At 36.8% G+C, this 21,957-nt stretch overlaps 1 protein-coding gene across 14 annotated transcripts in view; it reads right to left on the reverse strand.

The window, feature by feature from the left end:
- STAU2 (staufen double-stranded RNA binding protein 2) overlaps window positions 1-21,957 on the reverse strand; it is a 368,399-nt gene that overhangs the window by 220,354 nt on the left and 126,088 nt on the right. For all 14 annotated transcript variants that reach the window (XM_037802428.1, XM_037802429.1, XM_037802424.1 and 11 more), the window contains 2 exons: window positions 2,418-2,577; window positions 71-178 (listed from right to left, as the gene is read on the reverse strand). In XM_037802428.1, the coding sequence (XP_037658356.1) occupies window positions 71-178; window positions 2,418-2,564 (255 nt within the window). In that variant the 5' untranslated portion in view covers window positions 2,565-2,577. The remainder of the gene's footprint in view (window positions 1-70; window positions 179-2,417; window positions 2,578-21,957) is intronic.

Genomic DNA, 21,957 nt, shown 5'->3' on the forward strand with positions numbered 1-21,957 from the left:
TTATTTGTTTGTTTATTTAAAATAACAAGGAGTAGGGGAAAAAATTGGAAGACCTCCACTGAGCACATACCTCAAAACTGACAGGCATATTTCTCTTCAGAGCAATTTCAAACACTAAGCTGATCTCAGATTTATTTGCATCTTTGTCATCGTCCATTTCTTTTCCTGATTCTCCATTCTAAATCAAGAAAAAATGAGACGACACTGAATCTTCACTTTGCAACAAACTTTTCATATATTCTACTATCAAAAGGGACTATCTAAAACACAATAAGAGACAGGAAACTAAAGACTATCTCCAGTGGAGCCCCACGTAACCACACTAGTCAATGGCTTTGCTGCCAGGCTTTTTGTTGATTTGTTTTCAGTTTTATTCCTCTAAGTAGAAGCATAAATGCTGAGCTTGGAAATATTTGTCCTCAATTGTACACTAATTTGAATGCATCCTGTCTGCCTAGACCCAGTTGTCTCGTTTTAGAGATCTCTAGTTCCCACACATAATGCTCCACTGGTGCCCTAATATGATACTTAATCTCCCACGACGAGTAAACTACAGGAAGAGTTCAGGATGCCAGGGCTCTGTGCTGGGCTCAGGCACCAATTCACTGCTTCACTTATTTAACACACAATTCTTTTTTACTTTTTTCTCTTTTTTTTGCAAGTTATATAAATTTACTTCCAATATAACTAAATTTGTTTATATATAACTACCAACATATGGCAAATAATTGACATAAACTATAAGTGAACATCATTTCCTAGGATCAAACTTCTGAATCATAAAGTTAAAAACTAGGCCACAAGTAATTTAAATTACATAAAGTATTTAAAATATTTAAATTTTTCAAACTACAGAGTTTACAAATGTTGTATAAGGCTGACCTGGATCTCAACTAAATCTGTCCTTTTGAGATTCAATTTAATATAGGGAATTAATTATTTTCTTGAAGGTTATTTTCATAGAAGCTATGGCATAACGAAAAATAAACCTTTGGTAACGTACTGGCAGGGGAAAAAATGGAAAAAGAGAACACCCCTTGATTTTTTTAAATACACTTGAATATCAAACTCTGTAAGAGTTTAATAGCTATTTTTGTGAAAGAGGCAGAACTGGTCTTGAGTTTCTTCAGTCTGCATCTGGAAGTTTTACTGAAATTATGGTCCAGTCTTAGGAGAAAAATGTCACACGAAGGTCAGATTGTGGATTTTGAGAAAGAAATTCTGAGGTTATTTTCTCCAAGGTCATGTTTATGAATTTCAATAAGGGCCTGGAATGCTTCACCCACAGATCCCAATTGAACGTGCACCATTTTTCAATCTTTGTGACAGAATTTAAAAGCCTTCATTGAACATCCAGCACCTGTGAAAATGTTCTACAAATCAACCACTGTAACAGAGGGGATATATAGGAAAGACGTATAGTGGCTTACGGTATAAAGATATTCTGTAAGTTTTTAGAGCCAAGCTTTTTGAAGGGAGGCAAAGGACTATTTAATGAAATCCTTAGATCTTGGTCTTCCTATCTTTCTTGAGGAAGCTTCTTGAGGATGGCTGGCTATCACCAGTAGGAAGATCTAAGCAAGTGAACTCTCTGCTTTTGTCACTCTTACTACACACTTCTTGAGGGTCTCATATGTACTAAATACAGTGTAAGTATTAGAGACAAAGAGATAAAAAAGCTGTATTTCAGCTGTCAAGAAGCTTATGATCCAGTGAGCAAACAGGTAAACAAACAGATAAGAGTTATAAAGAAAGTGCACAAGAAGAAAAACACCTAAGTCTGCCATTAAGTAAGATATATCTCAAAGGAAGGAGGAATGGCAGGTTTGAGGAAAGGGGAGTCATGGAGGGTTAACTGTAGAGTGTGAAATAAGATAAAAACAATAGGACATGCCCAAGCTAGAGATACTATGGTGAAGTCAATAGAGAAAGTAGCCGAAGCCATGAGAATGAGTGAATTTACTCAAGAATAGCCTCAATTCTCTTATTTATCAAATAAAATAGGACTGGAAAATCCACAAACATTTCCTGCTGCTTTTGATTCCTTGATTTTAGATTCTAGAATCAATTCCTTGATTCTAGATTAACACGATGTAATCCACGCTCAATAAACCAAGCATTAATGCAAGGTAAATGAATACTACTTCTCATCCTTCCACACATCCTAAAACGCTGAGCTGCCCTGAACGTGAACTCCACAGGTGAACCAAAGCTCTGAGAGGGAAGGTGACCCTGGCAGAAGCCGCTGGGTCTACAGGCAGCCAGAGAAGCAGATCATAGCCAATCGCCATCCTAGTCGTCTTCCCTACCAGAAAAGATGATTTCTCTCTTTATTCATAAAAATGCTTTTGTTGGTCTTCTCAACAATCTCACGGGGGGACTATGGGAGACTGCTACAACACACAGCAGCACCACACCTGAGGTGATTTTTCTGGAATAGGTTCATTCTGCAGCGCTTGAAGGGCTTTCATTGCAGCATTGTGCCTAGCAGCTTGTCGGGTCTTTCCTTCTCCGAAAAATTCATTATTTCCTACAGTCAGCTGAACATAAAAGATCTTAGGCATTGGGCAATGATACCTAAAATAAGAAAATAAAAACATTAATGTTAGTTTGATAGAACCACTTTATAATCATTAATAAGATTTGCTTTGTTTAAATGATACAAACTTTATAATGAACTATAACCCTCTTATTAACCCTAATAAAATTTTAAACTCATGAATGTATTTATAAAAGATGTAAGAAAAAAATGTAAATCAATATATTTATAGGTAATTAAGAGTATATACTAATATCCATGAGAAAAATATTATAGAAACTAACAATAAGCATTAATTAATACAGTACAAATTAATTACTATCACAGAAGACTTCCTGGAGAGAAGCATTCAGTGAGATTTTGACAGAAATGAACCAAATGGTCTGGCGCCAGAGGATGGGGGAGCTATTCCAGAGACAGAAAGAGGAAAGCTATTTAGGTGACAATATACAGAAAACTGTGCTTTTAACAGAAGACAGTTATGACTAAAAATGGAAGGGAGACAGAAAGATGGAATTACTTTGATGCAAAGTATTAAGGAGATCAGATTCAATACAACAAAGAATAGGGAGTTTAAACCAATTCTTAAACAAGAAGTATAACAATAAAATGTATTCAAGTCGATTTTTAGCAGGTTTGTGCTTAACAGGAGTGAGGTAAAGCATGTCTAGAAAGCTGAAATAATGCAGGCATAAGAGGATAACAGAGGCTACAAGAGGAAACAACAAACCTAGAAGAAACAAAGAAAATAATTAAAAGGACATGTAATAAAATCCATTAATTGAAAAAATATTTACTGAGTGCCTTCTACATGACAGGGGGATACAGCAGTGAAAAAAACACATCACAAATCCCTACTGCTTTGGAATTTACATTATAGTGAGGAAGAGAGACGGTAAGACAAATAAGTAAAATACCTAGTATGCTAGAGATACATGTCAAAAAGAAAAAATAAAGTTCACAAGCGTCAGGGAAGGGACTGTAGTTTTAGATCAGGCAGACAGGGAAGGTCTCTTTGAGAAGGTGACTACTGTGTAAAGACCTGCAACCTTGCAGATATCTGGGAGAACATATTTGAGGAGGAGAAAATGCCAAGTCGCAATGGCCCTGAGACAGGAGTCTGTTGTGCGTGTTCAAGTGACTAAAAGAAAATCAATCTAAGCATGGCACAGGATATAAAGGACATGAAGAAGAGCATGGCACAGGATATAAAGGACATGAAGAAGTCCCTAGAAGAGCATAAAGAAGAAATTGCAAGAGTAAATAAAAAAAATAGATGATCTTATGGAAATAAAAGAAACTGTCAACCAAATTAAAAAGATTCTGGATATTCATAGTACAAGACTAGAGGAAGCTGAACAGCAAATCAGTGACCTCGAGGACAGCAGAATGGAAAAATGAAAGAACGAAAGAAAGAATGGGGTAAAAATCAGAAAAAATCAAAACGGACCTCAGGGATATGAGGTATAAAATAAAACATCCAAATATAAGACTCATTGGTGTTCCAGAAGGGGAAGAGAAGGCTAAAGGTCTAGGAAGAGTAATCAAAGAAATTGTTGGGGAAAACTTCCCAAATCTTCTAAATACCATAATACACATAAAACACCATAAAATACACAAATCATAAATGCCCAGAGAACTCCAAATAGAATAGATCCAAATAAACCCACTCTGAGACATATTCTGATCAGATTGTCAAATACTGAAGAGAAGGGGCAAGTTCTGAAAGCAGCAAGAGAAAAGCAATTCACCACTTACAAAGGAAACAGCATAAGACTAAGTAGTGACTACTCAGCAGCCACCATGGAGGTGACAAGACAGTGGCATGACGTATTTAAAATTCTGAATGAGAAAAATTGCCAACCAAGAATTCTTTATCCAAGAAAATCAATCTGGCTAGAGTTCAGTGAGTGAAGGAAGGAAGTTAAGAGATGAGAAGTAAGAGATGCCGATTCCATAGGGACCTCCTAGAGATCATCATCAGGATCTGACTTTTACTCTGAGCAGAAACAAATTGATGGCTGAGAAATGACCATTGAATTTAGCAACTTAACAGAACTAATAGGACTGATTTTGATGAAATAGTGGATTTCTGTGCTGGTTTGAAGCTGTTATGTGCCCTAGAAAAGGACATGTTCTTTTAATCCACTCCTGTGGGTGCAGACCTACTGTGGGTGGGACCTTTTGGTTAGGTTACTTCAACTGAGAAGTGACCCACCCCATTCAAGTTAGGTCTTAATCCCTTATTGGAGTCTTCTATGAACAGAACAAAAGACAGAAAAAAGCCAAGAGAGCTCAGAGAGCAACACCCAGAGAGCTTGGAGAGAAAAACCCCAGAGATGCTAAGAGATGACCCACAGAAGCTCAGATAGGAGACCACTGGAATCATAAGCTGAAAGCAACAAGACTTAAGAGCAAAGGACCAGCAGATGCTGGCCATGTGCTTTGCTATTTGACAGAGAAACCCCATATGTCAGCAGCCTGTCTTCAGAGTCCAGGTATCATCCTATTAATGCCTTAATTGGGACATTTTCATGGTCTTAAGAACTATAAATCTGTAAACTAATAAATCCCCATTTCTAGTATATTGCATCTTGGCAGTTTTAGCAAACCAAAACAATTTCCAATTATAAAACTGAAAAATTAAGTTAAAAATCACTCTAGTACCAGGAAATGTCTACTTCCAAGCAAAAAGTCCAATTGAGGCCCTATTAAGTTTTAGATGATTATTGGACATACAAGTGGACAGCCTGAGTTAAAATGTACAGACCCCATCAAATGAGAATTCACCAGGCAGACGGGATTAATCAGTGAGGCTTTATTGAAGGTGAAGAACTAGAGATGTAAATGGGACTAAAGATGCAGATTTGGGAAGCTATAATTGAAACCATGAATGGATAAGTACCTGGAAAGGGTAAATATAAAAGGAACCAAAAAAAGAGAGCCTAAGAGGATGTCAGAGGATGTGATTGATGCCCATGATCAAAGGGCAAAGGAAATAATAGACGGCAGTGAAGGAGATGAAAGCACTCTCAGAGTAGAAAAGAAATTACAACACAATGTCAGGAAAAGGGATAATCAACAGTGTCAAATATAGCAGAGAAATTAAGAGTATGAAAAAAAGTTTAAAAATCACTTTTAGATTTTTAACTTAAAATCAATTTTCTTGGCCCACAGTTTTCCATTAATTTAAGATAAAGTGTTTTCACTTTTTAAATAGCAAATACAGAAAAGTTAAAAGAAGAAAAAGATCACTTTTACTGTTATAGTAAAAGATAGTTAACATGCAAAGAATAAAAAGCATTAAAAACCACAATCATTTTTGCTCTTTGATTACAATAACTAAAAAGAATACTGAAGTGCACAGTTCCCTTTTACCTATTTTATTTTAGATCCCTTTAGTGCAGAAATGTTTGATGGAGTAATATGAATAATGCAGATTAACTTCATTTTGAATCTCACAAAATTCAGTTTTCCCACCTCCATGCAATTTTATGCACATTTCTAACTGGCTACACTATAAAAACTTTAAAACAGACAACTTGAAATCAGAAATTTACTCCTGGCCTGAGATCTTACATAGAAAGCTTTCACTACAGAGCAAATGTTTACATTTAATTGTAAACCTCTGAAAGCAGAGGCCCAAAACTGGAATGCTAACAGACCCTTAACTACAGTGGAGGGAGTGGGCGCCACTGTAATCACTAAGGCCTGCTGACAATTACAAAACTCATTTCGGTTTGCCACAGAGACAAACAAAATTTCTGTTCATTATAATTTTACTGGAATATGATGTCATAACACATAGCCATACTGAAACAATCTGCTGATTTTCTTACCAAAATATTAATTGCATACTAAACAGCCCTTGGGGCCTCTTCCTTTTTAGTCATCAAATATAGCTTTGTGCATGCGTATGTGCATGTGCATGACTCTATGTATGTATGTATACGTATGTGCATGGGAATGTATACCATGGAAAATAAATAGAGGGAAAATTAGGTATATTGTATTTTTAACATAAAAAATAAAATATTCTAGCACTAACAACAGGAAATACCGAAACCGGATGCCTGACTTGTTTCATTCCAGTTTCACTTCTCCCTCTTACTTAACAGTGATTCCTAATAATATCCCCCAGAGGGTCCAAATACCTTATATATCACATCTCCTCATATCACCATGACGATTAAGATTCACCAGAGCACTCTCGCTAATGGCACCCAGATTGAATTATAGGAGAGATGACACAGAATGTTTTTTACGTTAGGTCCCGGTCTCTAAATATTTATTTCCTTTGGCAAAGAAACACCCAAGTTTAACTTTTAAGGTTGATATGTTCTATTTAATAGGGTTCCTTTTTCTATTTTTATTTCAAACATAAAGCTCACTATTGGTGAGGCACTTATAATAAGCTATGTACATATTTCCACAAATTAGTGTATATTTATCTAATCTTACATTGCTATTCTTGACTGGTTTCTCTCAATCAGAATTTTGTGGTCAATTCCCCATAGTGATTACTAAGAAAAGATAAACAATGAAAACTTACCCATCAAGTCTTTTTAAGTTTTGGGGTCAAATGGCTTCCCCTACCCACAACCTCCAAATACATTTTGCAAAGTGTGATCCCACATTCATCAGAATCATCTCTAGTGCTTATTAAAAATACAGGTTCCTGTACTCCAACCGTGACCTAGGGGAGCAGGATCTCTGGGGATGGAATACAAACCTTCAGTTTAACCAGTTTCCCTGGTGAGCCTTTGCATGTGAAGTCTGACAGCACCCACAACATCATCCCATCCCACAACAGCACACGTGTGACCTGATGACTACCTCAAACTTCATTCAAGGAAAACATCACAAACATTCCTTACAGCCCCAGGAGTGGGTCTTTCATATCTTTCTCATTTAATCCTCACAGCAGCCTGGTGAGATATGAAATTGGTTACCTTGGGAAGTAAAAAATTTCCCCATAGGAGGAAGTGGGAGTCAAACTTAAATCTAATTTAAGAGCTTGGGCTCTTAAGGAGTATCCTAAAATCTGCTTTATCCACTTCAATTTTTGTTCATATTTGATTATTAAATAGACTAATTGTCTCCTTGGTAGGCCAGAGAACCTGATTCAGAGGTTCTAAACATAAGGTCCGCCAACAGACTTCAGAGGCATTTTATCGAACTACTGCTGCAACAAAGGAAAAAACTCCAAAATGAAATCCTATGTTTTAGGGCCTGTCAAACCAAGCAGGGTCAAAAATAGATGTATGTGAGTGACCTTGCAGAGTGAAAAGTCAGAATCATGGGAATTAAGTGCCATACTGATTAACAGTTTATATTTTATAAATACCCTTTTCGCCCATGTCCCTTTGCCTTCTATCTTTTCTAAGTCTTAGGAAAAAAAATAAACAAAAATTTTTAAATAAAATAAAATACATGCTTCCCTTTCTTCAAATCCCATAAAAATCTTTAGATATGGCCTATTTTCAAGACATCACAAATCAATAAAACATTAAAGAGAGGACATATATATATATGGTTCCTTTAAATTAACACTTGACATTCCTTACACAGTTTTGTGGGGATTTTTTGTGCATGGTTTGTTTCATTTTTTTTAGTGAGGGGGAGATTTCACATTTACTTATATTTGACCCTCAGTTATAACAGTTTTCTATACCATATATCCTTTTCCATCCTCCCTAAAGTTACTTCATTAATACCCTCTTTATGGGTTCATTTTGTATTATCTTTCTAAACAACTAAAATCCATGCATCCTCCCTATCATTCTGTGACTGCCTTATTCTTCAACATCTACACTTTCCTATGTATCATTTTTACAAGGTGAGAAAGACATATTCCAAATAACATTAGAACTTTAAAAAAACTGAAAAATTATTACCTCATTTTATTTGATATAATTATTCATAAATCTCAACACAGCTTGCTTTACCTAGGATATTTTTAAATCTTTTGATACTTAAGTCTTCATATCTCCTTTACAGGTTTATGTCTTAAAGTGTTTATTTCTAACATTGACTGAGGAGAGAACTGCCACTTAACCTTTCTATCTCAGTTTACTTATCTGTAAACTATTTGCAGTATCTGTGTTTAGACTCTAAAAAGCAAAACTTAGAATTCAAATGACATGTTGATTATTTTGACTCTTCGTATACTTTTTGGCACTGCTAAGCATTCTTTTTTTGCTACAGAAAAATAATAGGTTTTACCATAAAGCTATAAAATAGCCCCTGGCACATTGTCAAGCAAGTATGCATATAATATGTCTAGATAGGAGAGTTCTTTCTCTATGCACATCTATAAACTGTGAAAATACATCCTTTATGGGATCTGAATGTTAAGTCTTAAGGAATTTTAAAAATTAGGACCTTTTAGAAAGGATTCACATCTGAAAATTAACTTAAAGGAGGTATGAAAATTTTGTATTCTATTTGTAGATTATTGTAATTATGTAAAAATGTCTAGAGAGAAAAACCAGAAAAATATGCACTAAAATCTGGCAGAGGGTGTTTTGAAGTGACAGATTTATAAATGATGTTTTTTGTTTATAATTTCCATTTTTTTCAATAATAAGGTTGCCTTGGAATAAAAATGGAAGAAAATATTTAGTTTAATTGGCATATGTCTAGTCTCACACAAATAAAGGTAAATCTGTGTTCAAAAATACACATTTGATAAATTCATGGAATGACTTGTGGAATATAGAATATGAGCCAAGAGAACAAAAAAATTTTTACTGTGTCAGTGACACCAGAACCACAATTAGGCCTACTGAAAGCACAGCATATTATCAAAGAACCCTATTATCATAAACATACAGTCTCTTCCCTCAAACAAACACTTGGATCCAACATAAACTTATTCTTGCCACTTCCCTAAGTGGATATCAGGGTAAATCATCATCATTACCATCACCATTATCCTCAATGTCACAAACATATTCAAAGCACTTACTATCTCATTCAATCTCCATAACAACTCCAACTTCATTTTACAGATGAGGAAACTGAGGCAGAGATGTTAACTTACTCGCCCAAGGCCAACCACGTGAGAGTGAGAGCAGCACCCAAGCTCAGGCATCTCACTCCAGAGGCCATGTGCTCAGCCTCCCCCTTGCCACCTCCAAGTGAACTGGATACTCTGAGCACGATAAACTGCAGAGATACTAACCATCACCTTTGGAGAAGTCATGCCAGAGTTAGGACAGCAAGGGAATTTAAATCTAACTATACATAAGAGACCTGGCAGATTCTGAAGATCTGGGTAGGCAAAGGGCCACATTCAGAACCCATTCAGGATGAGGTTGCTAAAAGGAATGCTGTGATTGCAGAGATGGAGTTGCCTGTAAAGTCCTGCTACCTCTCTGCTTATTTACCTCTCTTAGCCCACCTTTCTGGAAACCATGCCTAGATGTCGATGATCCCATTAGAAAAATGCAAATCGAATCCAGGAGATACCACTTCACAACCACTAGGATGGCTATAATTTTTTTTTTTTAAAGGAGAAAATAACAAGCATTGTCAAAGATCTAGAGAAATTGGAATCCTGTTGGAACTATACATTGGTGTAGTCACTGTGGAAAACAGTTTGGCAATTCCTTAAAAAGTTAAACACAAAATTGCCACATGATCCAGCAATTATTCTCCTAGAAATATACCCAAAAAGAGTAAAAAACATATTTACGCAAGAACTTATACACAATTCTTCATAGTAGCATTATTCTTAATAGCCAAAAAGTGGAAACAACCCAGAAGTCTATCAATTGATGAATAAACAAAATGTAGTATATACATACAATGGAAGACTGTTCAGCTATAAAATGAATGAAGATACATGCTACACCATAGATGAACATCAAAAATATTCTGCTAAGTGAAAGAAGCCAGACACAGAAGACCACATATTGTATAATTCCATTTATAGGAAATGTCTAGAATAGGCAAATCCATAGAGACAGAAAGCAGATTAGTTGTTGCCAGGGGCTGAGAGGAAGGGGAAATGGGAAGTGACTGCTTAATGAGTTTGGGTTTTTTTGGGGGAGTGATGAAAAAATGTTCTGGAATGTATAGTGATGAAGGATGCACAACACTGTGAATGTACTAAAAGCCATCATTGAATTGTATACTTTAAAATGGTTAAAATTGTGAATTTTAAGTTCTATGAATCTCATCACAATTTAAAAAAATCTTAATATTGATGCTCTCTCAGGTTCAGTCTCCTGTTTTTCAAAGACAAGACACTCTTCCCAAGTGATCTCACCTATCCCCAGGCTTCAACTAATAGCAAAATTCCAGGAATTAATCTACTAAAGGGGGGGAAGAAAGAAAGAAAGAGCCACCTTCCCTTTTGCACTCTAGGATATTATTGACCTCGTCTACTTCCTGCCCTTTTTTGATTGCCAGGGGTTACGTGAATTAAATTATTAACCCAACAAATATTTATGAAGGGCCTATTTCATGCCAGGCAGTTTTAGTCCCTGGTGATGTTAGACTGTCCTCAAAAGACAATAAATAAATAGATAGATACTATATCAACTAATGAGATAGACTAGTAAGAAAAATAAAACAGGTGAGGGAATAGAGTAATGGGGCTCCTTTAGGTGAAGACATTTGAATAGAATGGTAACTGGAGTGAGAATTCCAGCCATGGGAATATGTGGACGAAAAAGTGTGCTAAGCAAATGAAACAGCAAGTGCAAAGGCCCTGAGGAGGTAACATTCTCACCATTTTTTGAGACACAACAAGCATTCTCCGACGTCTAGAAAGCAGTGAGTCAAGGGGAGAGTGGTAGGAAATTAGGTCTGAGAAGTGGCCAGGAGGCAAATCAGAACTCAGCTCTCCATTTGGTGGGGGCACTGGAGAGCTTTAAGCAGGAAAGTGGCATGATCTATTTGTGATTTAAAAGGATCTCGCTACTGCTTACCCAAAGAGAGGCAAGATGAGAGCACCTGGCAGGCCACTGGTCCAGTAAAGTCATCTCTGAAAATAGGAGACAGAAATGACTAGGAAAATACAGTAGGGATGCAGGCACTACTAACAGTCCACTTAAGGATTGTGGAATTATCTTAAGGTGAGACCAGTAAGGATAGTTGTGTTTTCTGTAGCTTCTTGGGTACAAGGGCAGAGTCAGAGAAGTTGGATTTAACCAGAGTTAACAGTTGTCCAAGCATCAGTGAGCATTCAAGGTGGGAGGTACCAGAGAAAACCAGAATTCAGTAACCTTAGAACTGGTGGGAAATGGGTGATAAACCTCAGTGAGACACAGCTCCACAGAATCTGGCAGGTTAGTAAAAGCTGTAACCACCCTGCAGGTTCTACTCAAAGCTTTCCCAGAGGACACTAACCTATTTCTTGTCATCCCGCTAGATGGGGAGCAAACAGAAGGCAAGGAGCAGGAATGGCAGGGCAGGGCCATGCCTCCCAGGTGGTGTCTGAAGGAGCTTCCATTTTGAATTACAAAGAAGGGCAAGGCGCCCTGGGGCATTCTTCTTCCAGAGACGGTGTTGCCACCGTGTCCCTCTGGGTACTGAGGCAGGCTACTGAATTTGCCTTCTCCTTGACTTTACGCGGTCTGCACTGTAATGTCTTCAAGAAGGAAATACACTTCGTAGTGTTTTCTAAATATTTTTGACATAGAAATCCCATTTCGAATGTGTGTTCTATGAAACACACCTTGCTTTATGCTGCTTCAGGAATTCTGTTTTAGGTGGGAGTCTGTGTACTCTCTAGGTTACTTGTTTAATCCATTAAGAGATTTTATCTTGAATGTAAAAAAGATTTAAAGATTACTTAACATTTTAAGAAATACAGTTTTAAAATGTTTATCAAGTATTTTTTATATTCTCAGAGTAAATAAACACTGAGAGAGCATGATAGAAGAAAAGATCTTTAAATTTAGGGTAAAAGGAATTGGGTTTAAGTTCCAACTAATAGCTCTATAAAGGGCTTTAGGCAAGATGCCTTACTTTCTGCAAGATTCATTCATAATATGAAAGATTTTGTCTGTGTCAACTTTCTCAACTTTGCTCAAGGGGCAGACCAGGTGGAAATTATTTTATTTTTCATGAAATATTGTGGCATATCTGAGGTATTTATTTAGTGACAATTTTCAAGTTGATACATATGCATATGCATTCATACATACATACCTCTATGCAGTTCAAAAACATTCATAAAAAGTTTTATAGAAACATAATTTAAAAATTGTCTGTTAGTATGTATTGACTCCTTATTGCATGCTAGTAGTCTAATAGCATATTCCTAAGTATTAGGAAAATTATTCTTCCTTTGAGCTGTAAGCAGAGTCACATTAATCAATTTCAGTAGCTTAGCATCTGCAGTTTAAGGGTTCCCTGAAAATGTTCTTTGAGAAGCACTAGTGCAAAGAATCTCTCAGTCCTTTCCAGCAACAAAAACTCTTAAATTCATGAAACTGGTTCTGGAAAATGAAAATGCTTCTGCCTCCTCCATTATTTTAATCCCAGAAATACATGCTTCTGAGAAGCTTAAATTTTAAAAATTATGTTACAAACGTATCAGATTATATTTTTACAAGGATTTTTATACCCTTGTTGGATAAATTAATTTGGTAAAGTCTAGAATCAAGGATTCACATGGATGACTGTTTGTGCTGGAATCTTCCAAGAACTTAAAAAAAAAAAAATTGTTTGCTCTGTTACAATGTCCAACCCAGACATCTACTCCAGTGTCTTTGCTGATCAGAATTTAAAAAGGCACTATCAACTTTGGAAGCTCGCCCACTTCAAATACTCCCAAAAGTAACACAGAGACATTACATCAGCAGTATTGCAGAAAGATTAATGTGCTTGGTTTGGAGATACAAACTAATTATATTTACTGCAGACTTCTAGTCTTTTGTCTTTTTCTCCAATATCTAAATGAATTTACTTAGTTGCATATAGCTTAATGATAACAATAATGTGTAGCCAACTGGCATTAACTGGAATGTAAAAATTTACTTGGCATTTTCCCAGCTAATTGTTTTTACAGCTTGACTTCACTTTATGCATTAGCTACATTCATAAAAAAGCAAATATTTTCATACTAAGTCCCATTTTCCCACTGTTGCCCAATATTAAATCTTGAGTTGCATTTCTATAGGAAAATGTTGGCTCCAACACATAATAAAAATTATAATTAAGAATCTTAAAATTTATGTCAAGGAATATATTTAATCAATTATTTTAAAAATACATTTTGTCTTTTACCTGCAATAAGGATTAATCAAAAGGATAATCATTTTGTTTCATATTCTCACAATCATTAGAAGGACATTTATTTTAAAAAGGACAACAGCAGGGTCTGGGGTGACTTCACAGAAAGTGAAAGCTAGAAAAATAATTTATTAGCTAAAACTACCAAATAGAGATTTGTTTTTAGACAGACTTCAGACAGTGCAAGTAGTCTCAGTCAGATTATTGATAATGCTCACTTGGGGGTCTTAGATATTTCTCCTGCTATCTGTGATACACTTTTGGGGTTTTATTACCATCCATACCAGATGATTTATTGGAATTATACGGACCTTTGGAGCCAAAACCATTGTTTGACTCACAGAAGAATTTTCATAGAAATGTGAAAAAGGACTTGCTCAGTTACCCAAATCCTTTTGTCATATAAAAAGTATAAAGAGTACTGTTTGCTAAAACAGTAGCTGGAACTTTTAGAAAACCCTCCTACTTTTTAACTCAAAGTATTTTGAAGTAATGTTAAGCAATTTATAATTTTCACTTGCTTTAAGTTTTAAAAAATTTTCTGAATAATTCCTTTGGGGAATACTATATGGATTTCAATTATCTATGCTCTCCTTTTCCTATATTGCTGTAGATAATGAAAACATGCTTTTATATCAATATGTTGGTGTGGAATTTGTCTCTTATTCCAGAATGTGCACTAGGCCAAGAATCATCAGATCCTCTCTATCTTTACCATGTACTCTGAGGCAACAATACAGCAACCATTAAGCTGAAACAGTATTGGGGAAATGTATGACAACTGATATTCAACCTGACTTCCATCCGTGGGAAGAGGTCAGAGGTTTGAAAGGCTAATAGTTCTAGTCTCTGATTATGATGGCTTATTCCTATTCAGAATATAGATAAGAGTTTGCATTTTAGTCACCCTGTAAATTCTTTCCCATGGGCAAAATAGCTGTTAAGGATATTTTGAACTAAGTCTGTTACGATATTCTAACATTCTCAAAGAGCAGGTGTTTAAATGAGTCACTGTGTAGCAGAGAAAGTATGAGCTTTGAAGACATAATCCTGGGTTGGAGGGCCTATTCAGCCCCTTCCTGGCTGTAGAACCCTGAGCAAGGTGTATACTGCCAGACTACAGTAAGCTCAGGAAATCATGGTTGTTTGCCCTCCTTCCTCCTTGGCAACTAACCCATCAGCATTCTTAGACATTCCACAATGATTTTATAATGTTTCAGCATCTCTCATTGCTGTATGGAATAAACTATGGACTTTGCTAACAGCTAGGGACCTTAGGGACTATGCCACTAGTTCCACTTATAGCTGCCTGGCGGAGATCCAGGAAAAGGATGCAATATGCTGGTAGCTCTCTAGCCTTTCACTCCACATGCTCAGTGGTGCTCCTGCCAGTGCATGTACCACACCAGGGAGAGCAGCTCACTTCATGCCTCCGCAGGACATCATCAGCCATTCAAACACGCGAATGCACTTCAAAACACCAGGCAGTGTTCAGAAGACACACTGATAAGGACAGATATAATGAAAGCCAGTAAAATTCAACTAGATAAATATACAGAAGAATTTAATCTAATGAATACTATTACATTTACTAAAATTTTTAAGATTCTCTTTGTCTTTTGTCTTAACAGACATTTATCTACAAGTTTGAGGTTATGTTCTCTATGGACTGTTCTGTGAACTGTCAGTCAACACACAGCGCAGGAGTCTGGTAACTCATTTATCTTTAAAGAAGTAAGTGCATCTTAACCAGAGAACGTGAGAACGTCAACAAATAATAAGGAACTAAAGAAACGAGTGGGTCAAGGTCCTGGTAACTGAAGCCAAGAAAAAGCCTGGGAAGTTAATGAATAATAAGCTCCCAGGAAACTCAAATTAAGAAAAGCAGTAAGCCATGATAAGAATAACACCTGAGATAATTAAATAAACACCTAACATTACTGCCTAAGATCCTAAACCTAATCCAGCAGTAAAAGAGAAGATCCAAAGGCATGCACGAAGTTGCTCATTTTCATCGCAATGAGAAAGGAAGGATGACGAAGAGAAAGAAAACATGAAAGGGAGGGAGAAAAACAGTTCATGATATTAAGGTTATTTTATTTTATTGCATTAGAAATATAGACTACAGAAAGTCAACAATTTACTTGGATTTAGCAAAGACCAGGACTGAAAATCCCTTCATTTTCATTTCAAAATGGAATATGTAGTCAACTAGTAAGTTCAACGCAGTAAAAAAAGTACTGCTGTCTTTACTGATTTGGAGAAAACCTTCCATGTGTTCTTAAAAAGACTGGAGGACAAGCAAAACCAATGAGTCATTTAAACCCAGGCTGTACAAGGCTCTAGAAGTATCTGAGGAAGCAATATGGAGAATTCTGAAAATGTGAGACGCACATGGGAGTGAGGAATGATGCATCTTGAGCAAATGTGGCTTATTATTCATTTTGTTATTCTCCTGAAAAATTCACTCAAGAGAACAAAAGAAGAGGTCTACAAATAAGGCCACACAATTTTATTTGCCACAGATAATACTTCTGAGATTTAGACAGAAACCTGAAATATAATCTTAGATTGTATAACTCTGAGAACTCCAAAGGAGGAGTCATTAAGATCAACAAGAACATGACCACGTGGTCTCTCAAGCTCAAACACCCCAGATATGCATAAAAAATTCTGGCCTGAAACTCAACCCCTCAGATACGCTAGCTGGGGAACTTGTGATGTAGTCTACAGAATGAAGAGATAAACTTAGAATCTTAGTTGTCACTTGACTATTCTTTTATCAAAATGTAATTCTAATTAAAATCAAAATAGGTATATTCTTTTAATTCTCAAACTTAAAAAAGCTAGGAGTCCTCTGCAAATGCTTGTGAACCCTCTTTTAGAGCACATAATTATTCCACAAAGGAAAAAAGTTCATAGTAAATGATTTGCATACTCTTCTGGGGATGGTTTTCTAGGAAGGACGTAAAGAGAATTGATTTTTGTTCACATGCAGAGAGCAAGGGAGTCTTATTCACTGTAGCCCTATGGTCTGGGGTCTGGCATGGTAACTGGCACTTACAAAGAGTCAAATAAATATTTGTTAAATGAGGGCATGATCCCAGCTAACACTGACTGAGCAGTTAGTACATGCCAGGTACATTACAGATAGTAACTCTCTTAAGTCTCACAATAACCCCATGAGGTAAATACTATTATTTCCATTTTAAAGCTGAGGAAACTAAGGAACACAGAGGCTAAGTAGTTTGGCTTGGATGGAGCCAGGTTTCAAACATGCACACTGGCTCCATCGCTACCATTTGCCACTCTATTACACTACTATACTCCTCTCATGTGAGAGCGAATGAGGGAGGAAATCAGTAGGGCAAGAGCCAGTCTTTAAGCTTTGTAGGGGTAAGGCAAATCAGGCATAGCAGAAGGGCAAGTTCAAAGTAAAAGGACGTGCATGGGATCAGACCGGGAAACGCTAAGAATGGATGCGCTTAGTTGCAGTGGTAGGCTCCAAGCTGTTCGTAACATTTGGATTGATCAATGATTTTGAGGCATTGTGTGATACATTTATAGGGACAGATTGGATCAGTGGTTTTCATCCTTGGCTATATATTGGAGTCACATGAAGAGCTTAAAAATCACTGAATACAAATTGGTAAGGAAAAGACCAATAAATCAAAAACAAAAACAGGCAAAGTTTATAAACTGACAGTTCACAGAAGAGGAAATATAAATGACTATAATGTATGAGAATATGTTCAATTTCATTCATAATTAAAGAAATGCAGATAAAAATGTTAAAGAGATATCATTTTCACCTAATTATATCAGCTAAAACAAAACAAAACAAAACAAAAACCCCAAAAGATTCAAATTAGCCTCAACCCTAGTCTGGATTACTATAATAACCTCCAAACTGCTCTTCTAATAGCCAAAGTGCCATTTCAAAATATGTCAGATCATGTTCCTATTTTGCTCAAAACCTTGCAATCGCTCTTCATTTCACTCAGAGTAAAGGTTGAAGCCCTTACAATGGCCTACAAGGCCTTACATCAATCTGGCTCTCAGTTATATCTCTGAATTTGCCTTATACTACTTAATCCACTCCAACCACATTCCTGGTTCCTCAGATTCATCTGACATGTTTCCACCTTAGGGCCTTCACAATGTCTGATCTCTTGTTGCAATGCTCTTCTCCCAAATATCCTCAAGGTCAACTCTCTCTCCTCCTTCAATATTTGCTCAAATCTCACCTTCTCAATAAAGGCTCTCTACTTAGAATTATAATACCCATCCCCTACTCAGCTCGACCTTTCTTCATTCTTCCATGTGACTCTTCACTTTTAACCTACTATATATAACCTACTATATAACCTACTGTATTTATTGTTTATTACCAGTCCCGCACCCCCACTCCAGAATGTAAAATTCATGAGGCCAGAAAGTCTGTTTTATTCACTGATATATCACAAGTACCTATAAGAATATCTCACAGACTGCTGAAATGTATGTACAAAGATATACACTGCAACGCTGCCAAAAACTGGAAATAACTGCCCATGAATACAGAATGGTTAAATAAATTACCAAGTAATCACAGAGTAGAATATATACAGTTATTAAAATAAATAAAGAAGTAGTTCTGTTTCCAGTATGGCCAAATAAGCTCCAGCTGAACCAATCCTCCTAGAGAACTGTTAACCTCTGAACCAAATATAAAAAGTAATCTTCTGGAGGCATTGAAAATGAACAAAGCAGGCAGATACAGGAGGGGAGTTAACATCTGGAAAAAGGGAACATAGGATGAGTTTCCCATATTTTTAACAGTTTTAACTTGAGGACAAGCCCCAGTCTCTTCCACGTGGGGCAGCTAAAATATCAACAGAAAGCACACAGTCTTTCTGGCTTGAAGACCAGGAGATAAGGGTCCAGAGTAACCACAGCCACTGGAAAATGAAGAGGGAAATGTTAGAAATAAGAGTCCTAGAGAGGGAAATCCCCAAATTCTGTACCTAAAACTGCCCAAATCTCTACCTGACCCTGAACCAGGGGACAGACTCAAAGCAATTCAGCTAAAGAACAAAAACTCGAGCTGTTACCGACCACAGAAATAAACAACTGTTTTCTAGGTTAGACTTCAGCCAAATTAACCACTTGCTCAAAAAAAAAACTGAATTATTACACTTCGGAAGGATACAACAGAATCCAGAGTTTCTATAACACATACTTCATAATGTCTAGAATACAATCCAAAATTACTCAACATATGAAGAAGGAAAAAATGATCCATTCTCAAGAGAAAAGATAATCAACAGTAATCAACTGTGAAATGACCCAGATGTTAGAACTAGGATACAAAGTTTATACTATGCTCAAAACGGTAACAGAAAATGTACTTTTAATGAATGACTGTGGGAAGCTTCAGCAAAGAAACAGAAACTATAAAAACAAACAAACGGAAATTCCAGAACTGAGAAAGTATAATATTCAAATTTAAAATTCACTGGATAGGATTATTAGGAAAAGGAAATTACAATAGATTAACAGAATATACAACAGATCCATAGAAATATACAATCGAAAGAATGGAGAGGAAAAAAGATTTTTTTTAAAATGAACAGAGCTGTAGGGACCAATGAGGCAATATTTAAAAGTCTATCAGAAAGAGCGATAAAAGGAGGCAAGGAAAATTTTAAAAGACATAAGAGCAAAAATGTCTCAATTTGGTAAAAGCATTTACGTAGTCAAGAAGCTCAGCGAACTAGATGATCATTAAGAAAATCATGAGATGTATTGCAATTGAATTGCTAAAAAGTAAAACAATATATTGCAAGAGGGGAACAAAAATCCAAATGATGGAATTAGGCCGCAATCATGATGGCTTTGAACAACCAGCAAGAACTGGCACAAGCATCTTTCTCAAAGCTCCAGAAAACAGGTGAAAGATTGCAGTAACAAGGTGGGTGCCAAATCGGGGGAAAAAACATTGACGACACCTTGGAGGCCCTAACCTCATCCCCTCACCATCGACATCTTGGAGGCCCTACCCTCATCCCCTCACCGTTGACATCTTGGAGGCCCTACCCTCATCCCCTCACCAGCTTGGCATGGAGCCAGCCCACACTCCCAGTGCAGACCCCTTGTCTTGATCTAAAAAGATGAGAATAATCCTCATGCATGTACTGGGAGTATGTATGTCTGGCCCAATCTAAAGGACAGTGGCCTAGGGGAATCACTGTCCCCGAACTTGTCCTATGTGTAGACAGGACAAGGTGGCACACCCAGCTCTCCTCAGCACACCCACCCTGGGAGAGCAGTCAAGCTGTGCTGCCTGGGGCAAGGGACTGCTGAATGTAGGATATACAGTGCAGGGTCTGGGACCATGAGGAAACTGTTTCTTAGAGAAGAGGGAATATGCGTATCTGTGTAAATAGGGGAATTTCTAGGGCCACGAGTGCATGTCCAAGACAAGAGGCACAAGCAGAAAGGATCAGGGAGGCCCATAGGCTTTGGCCTTGAGCTATTCTTCAAACTCACTGTATGGATAAGCCCTGAAAAAGAACACTCACACAGGTCAATCTGCAAAGACTGGGAAAGGTGTTTTCTTTTTCCCTTCTTTTTTTTTCTTTAAAAGCCCCTGGCATTCAAAGAAAACTCTGTGATAATACTAGCTGGATACAAGTTTAAGGAACAGATGCCTCAGAGTCTACATTCCAGTGATAACCAGCTAAAATAACAAAATGTCCAGGTTTCAACAAAAGATTACAAATACATAGAAACAGGAAGTGATGGCCCAGGCAAAGGAGAACATCAAAGCTATAGAAACCATCAATGAGGAGGATCAGACCTGGAACATACCAGAAAGACTTAAAAAAAATAGTCCTAATTATGCTCAAAGAGCTAAAGGAAAGCTGGACAAGTAACTGAAGGAAATCAGGAAAGCGATAGATGAACACAATAGGAATATCAATAGAGAAATGGAAATTTGAAAAGGAACCAAACAAAGCTAAAGACCCCGAAACAGAAATTTAAAATTCCCTAGAGGGGTTCAATGGAAGATTGAACCTAAGGGAATCACTGTCACAGAGTAAGAATAAGAGAACTAGAAAAAAAAGATAACTGAAATCATCCAGTCTGAGAAGCAGACACAAGAAAGAATAAAGAAAAGTAAACAGAACCTGAAGAACCTGTGGGACTTCATCAAACACACCACTGTATGCACTGTGGGAGTCCCAAAAGGAGGAGGAAGAGAGAAGAGGGCAGAGAGAATATTCAAAGAAATAATGGATGAAAACTTGCCAAATTTAACAAAAGACTGAAAATTACACATCTAAGATGTTCAACAAACTCCAAAGAGAGTAAACTCAAATTGACCCATACCTTACTATGTTACAATCAGATCACTGAATGCCAAAAATAGAGAATTCTGATGAAAATTCTGCATGTGATTAATCCTACTGAATGGTCTGCTTGGAAGGGGTTGAAATGGGAAGATATCTGTTGTGCATATGTCTCCACAAGTCAAAAAAAAAAAAGAAAAGAAAAGAAAGGGAAACTAAGGAGATAAAGACAATTAAATGCAATACATGATACTGGGTGGGATCTAAGAATGGAGGAGAAAAGACTTAAAAAGGACATTATTGTGACATAAGAAAAAATTGGAATATAGAATGTAAGATTTATATCAATGTTAAATTTCTTGAACTTGATAACTGCATTTAAGGTGATTACAGAGTGAATATCCTTGTTCATAGGAAATGTACATAGGAGTATTACGTGTTTGTTCTGGTTTGCTAAAGCTGCCAAAATGCAATATACCAGAAATGATTTGGCTTTTACAATGGGTTTTATTAGTTCACAAATTTACAGTTCTAAGGTCATGAAAATGTCCAAATTAAGGCATCAAGAGGTAGATACATTCTCTTAGGAAAGGCTGATGGCATCCAGGGTTCCTCTAGTCACATGGGAAGTCACATGGCTGGCTCTGCTGAACCTTCTTTCTTGGGTTTAACTTCTGGTTTCAGTGGCTTTCTCCAGAATATCTCTGGGCTTCTGTCTCAGCTCCTCTCTCTTAGCTCCTGTGCATCCTTGCTTGTTCTCTCAGGGTGTTTCTCTCTAGGCATCTGGGGATCCTCTCTTAACTTCTCCAGAGCAAACTCTGGATTTCATCTCTT

This window comes from Choloepus didactylus, chromosome 14, assembly GCF_015220235.1.
Source record: "Choloepus didactylus isolate mChoDid1 chromosome 14, mChoDid1.pri, whole genome shotgun sequence".
In the NCBI taxonomy this organism is placed as follows: domain Eukaryota; kingdom Metazoa; phylum Chordata; class Mammalia; order Pilosa; family Megalonychidae; genus Choloepus; species Choloepus didactylus.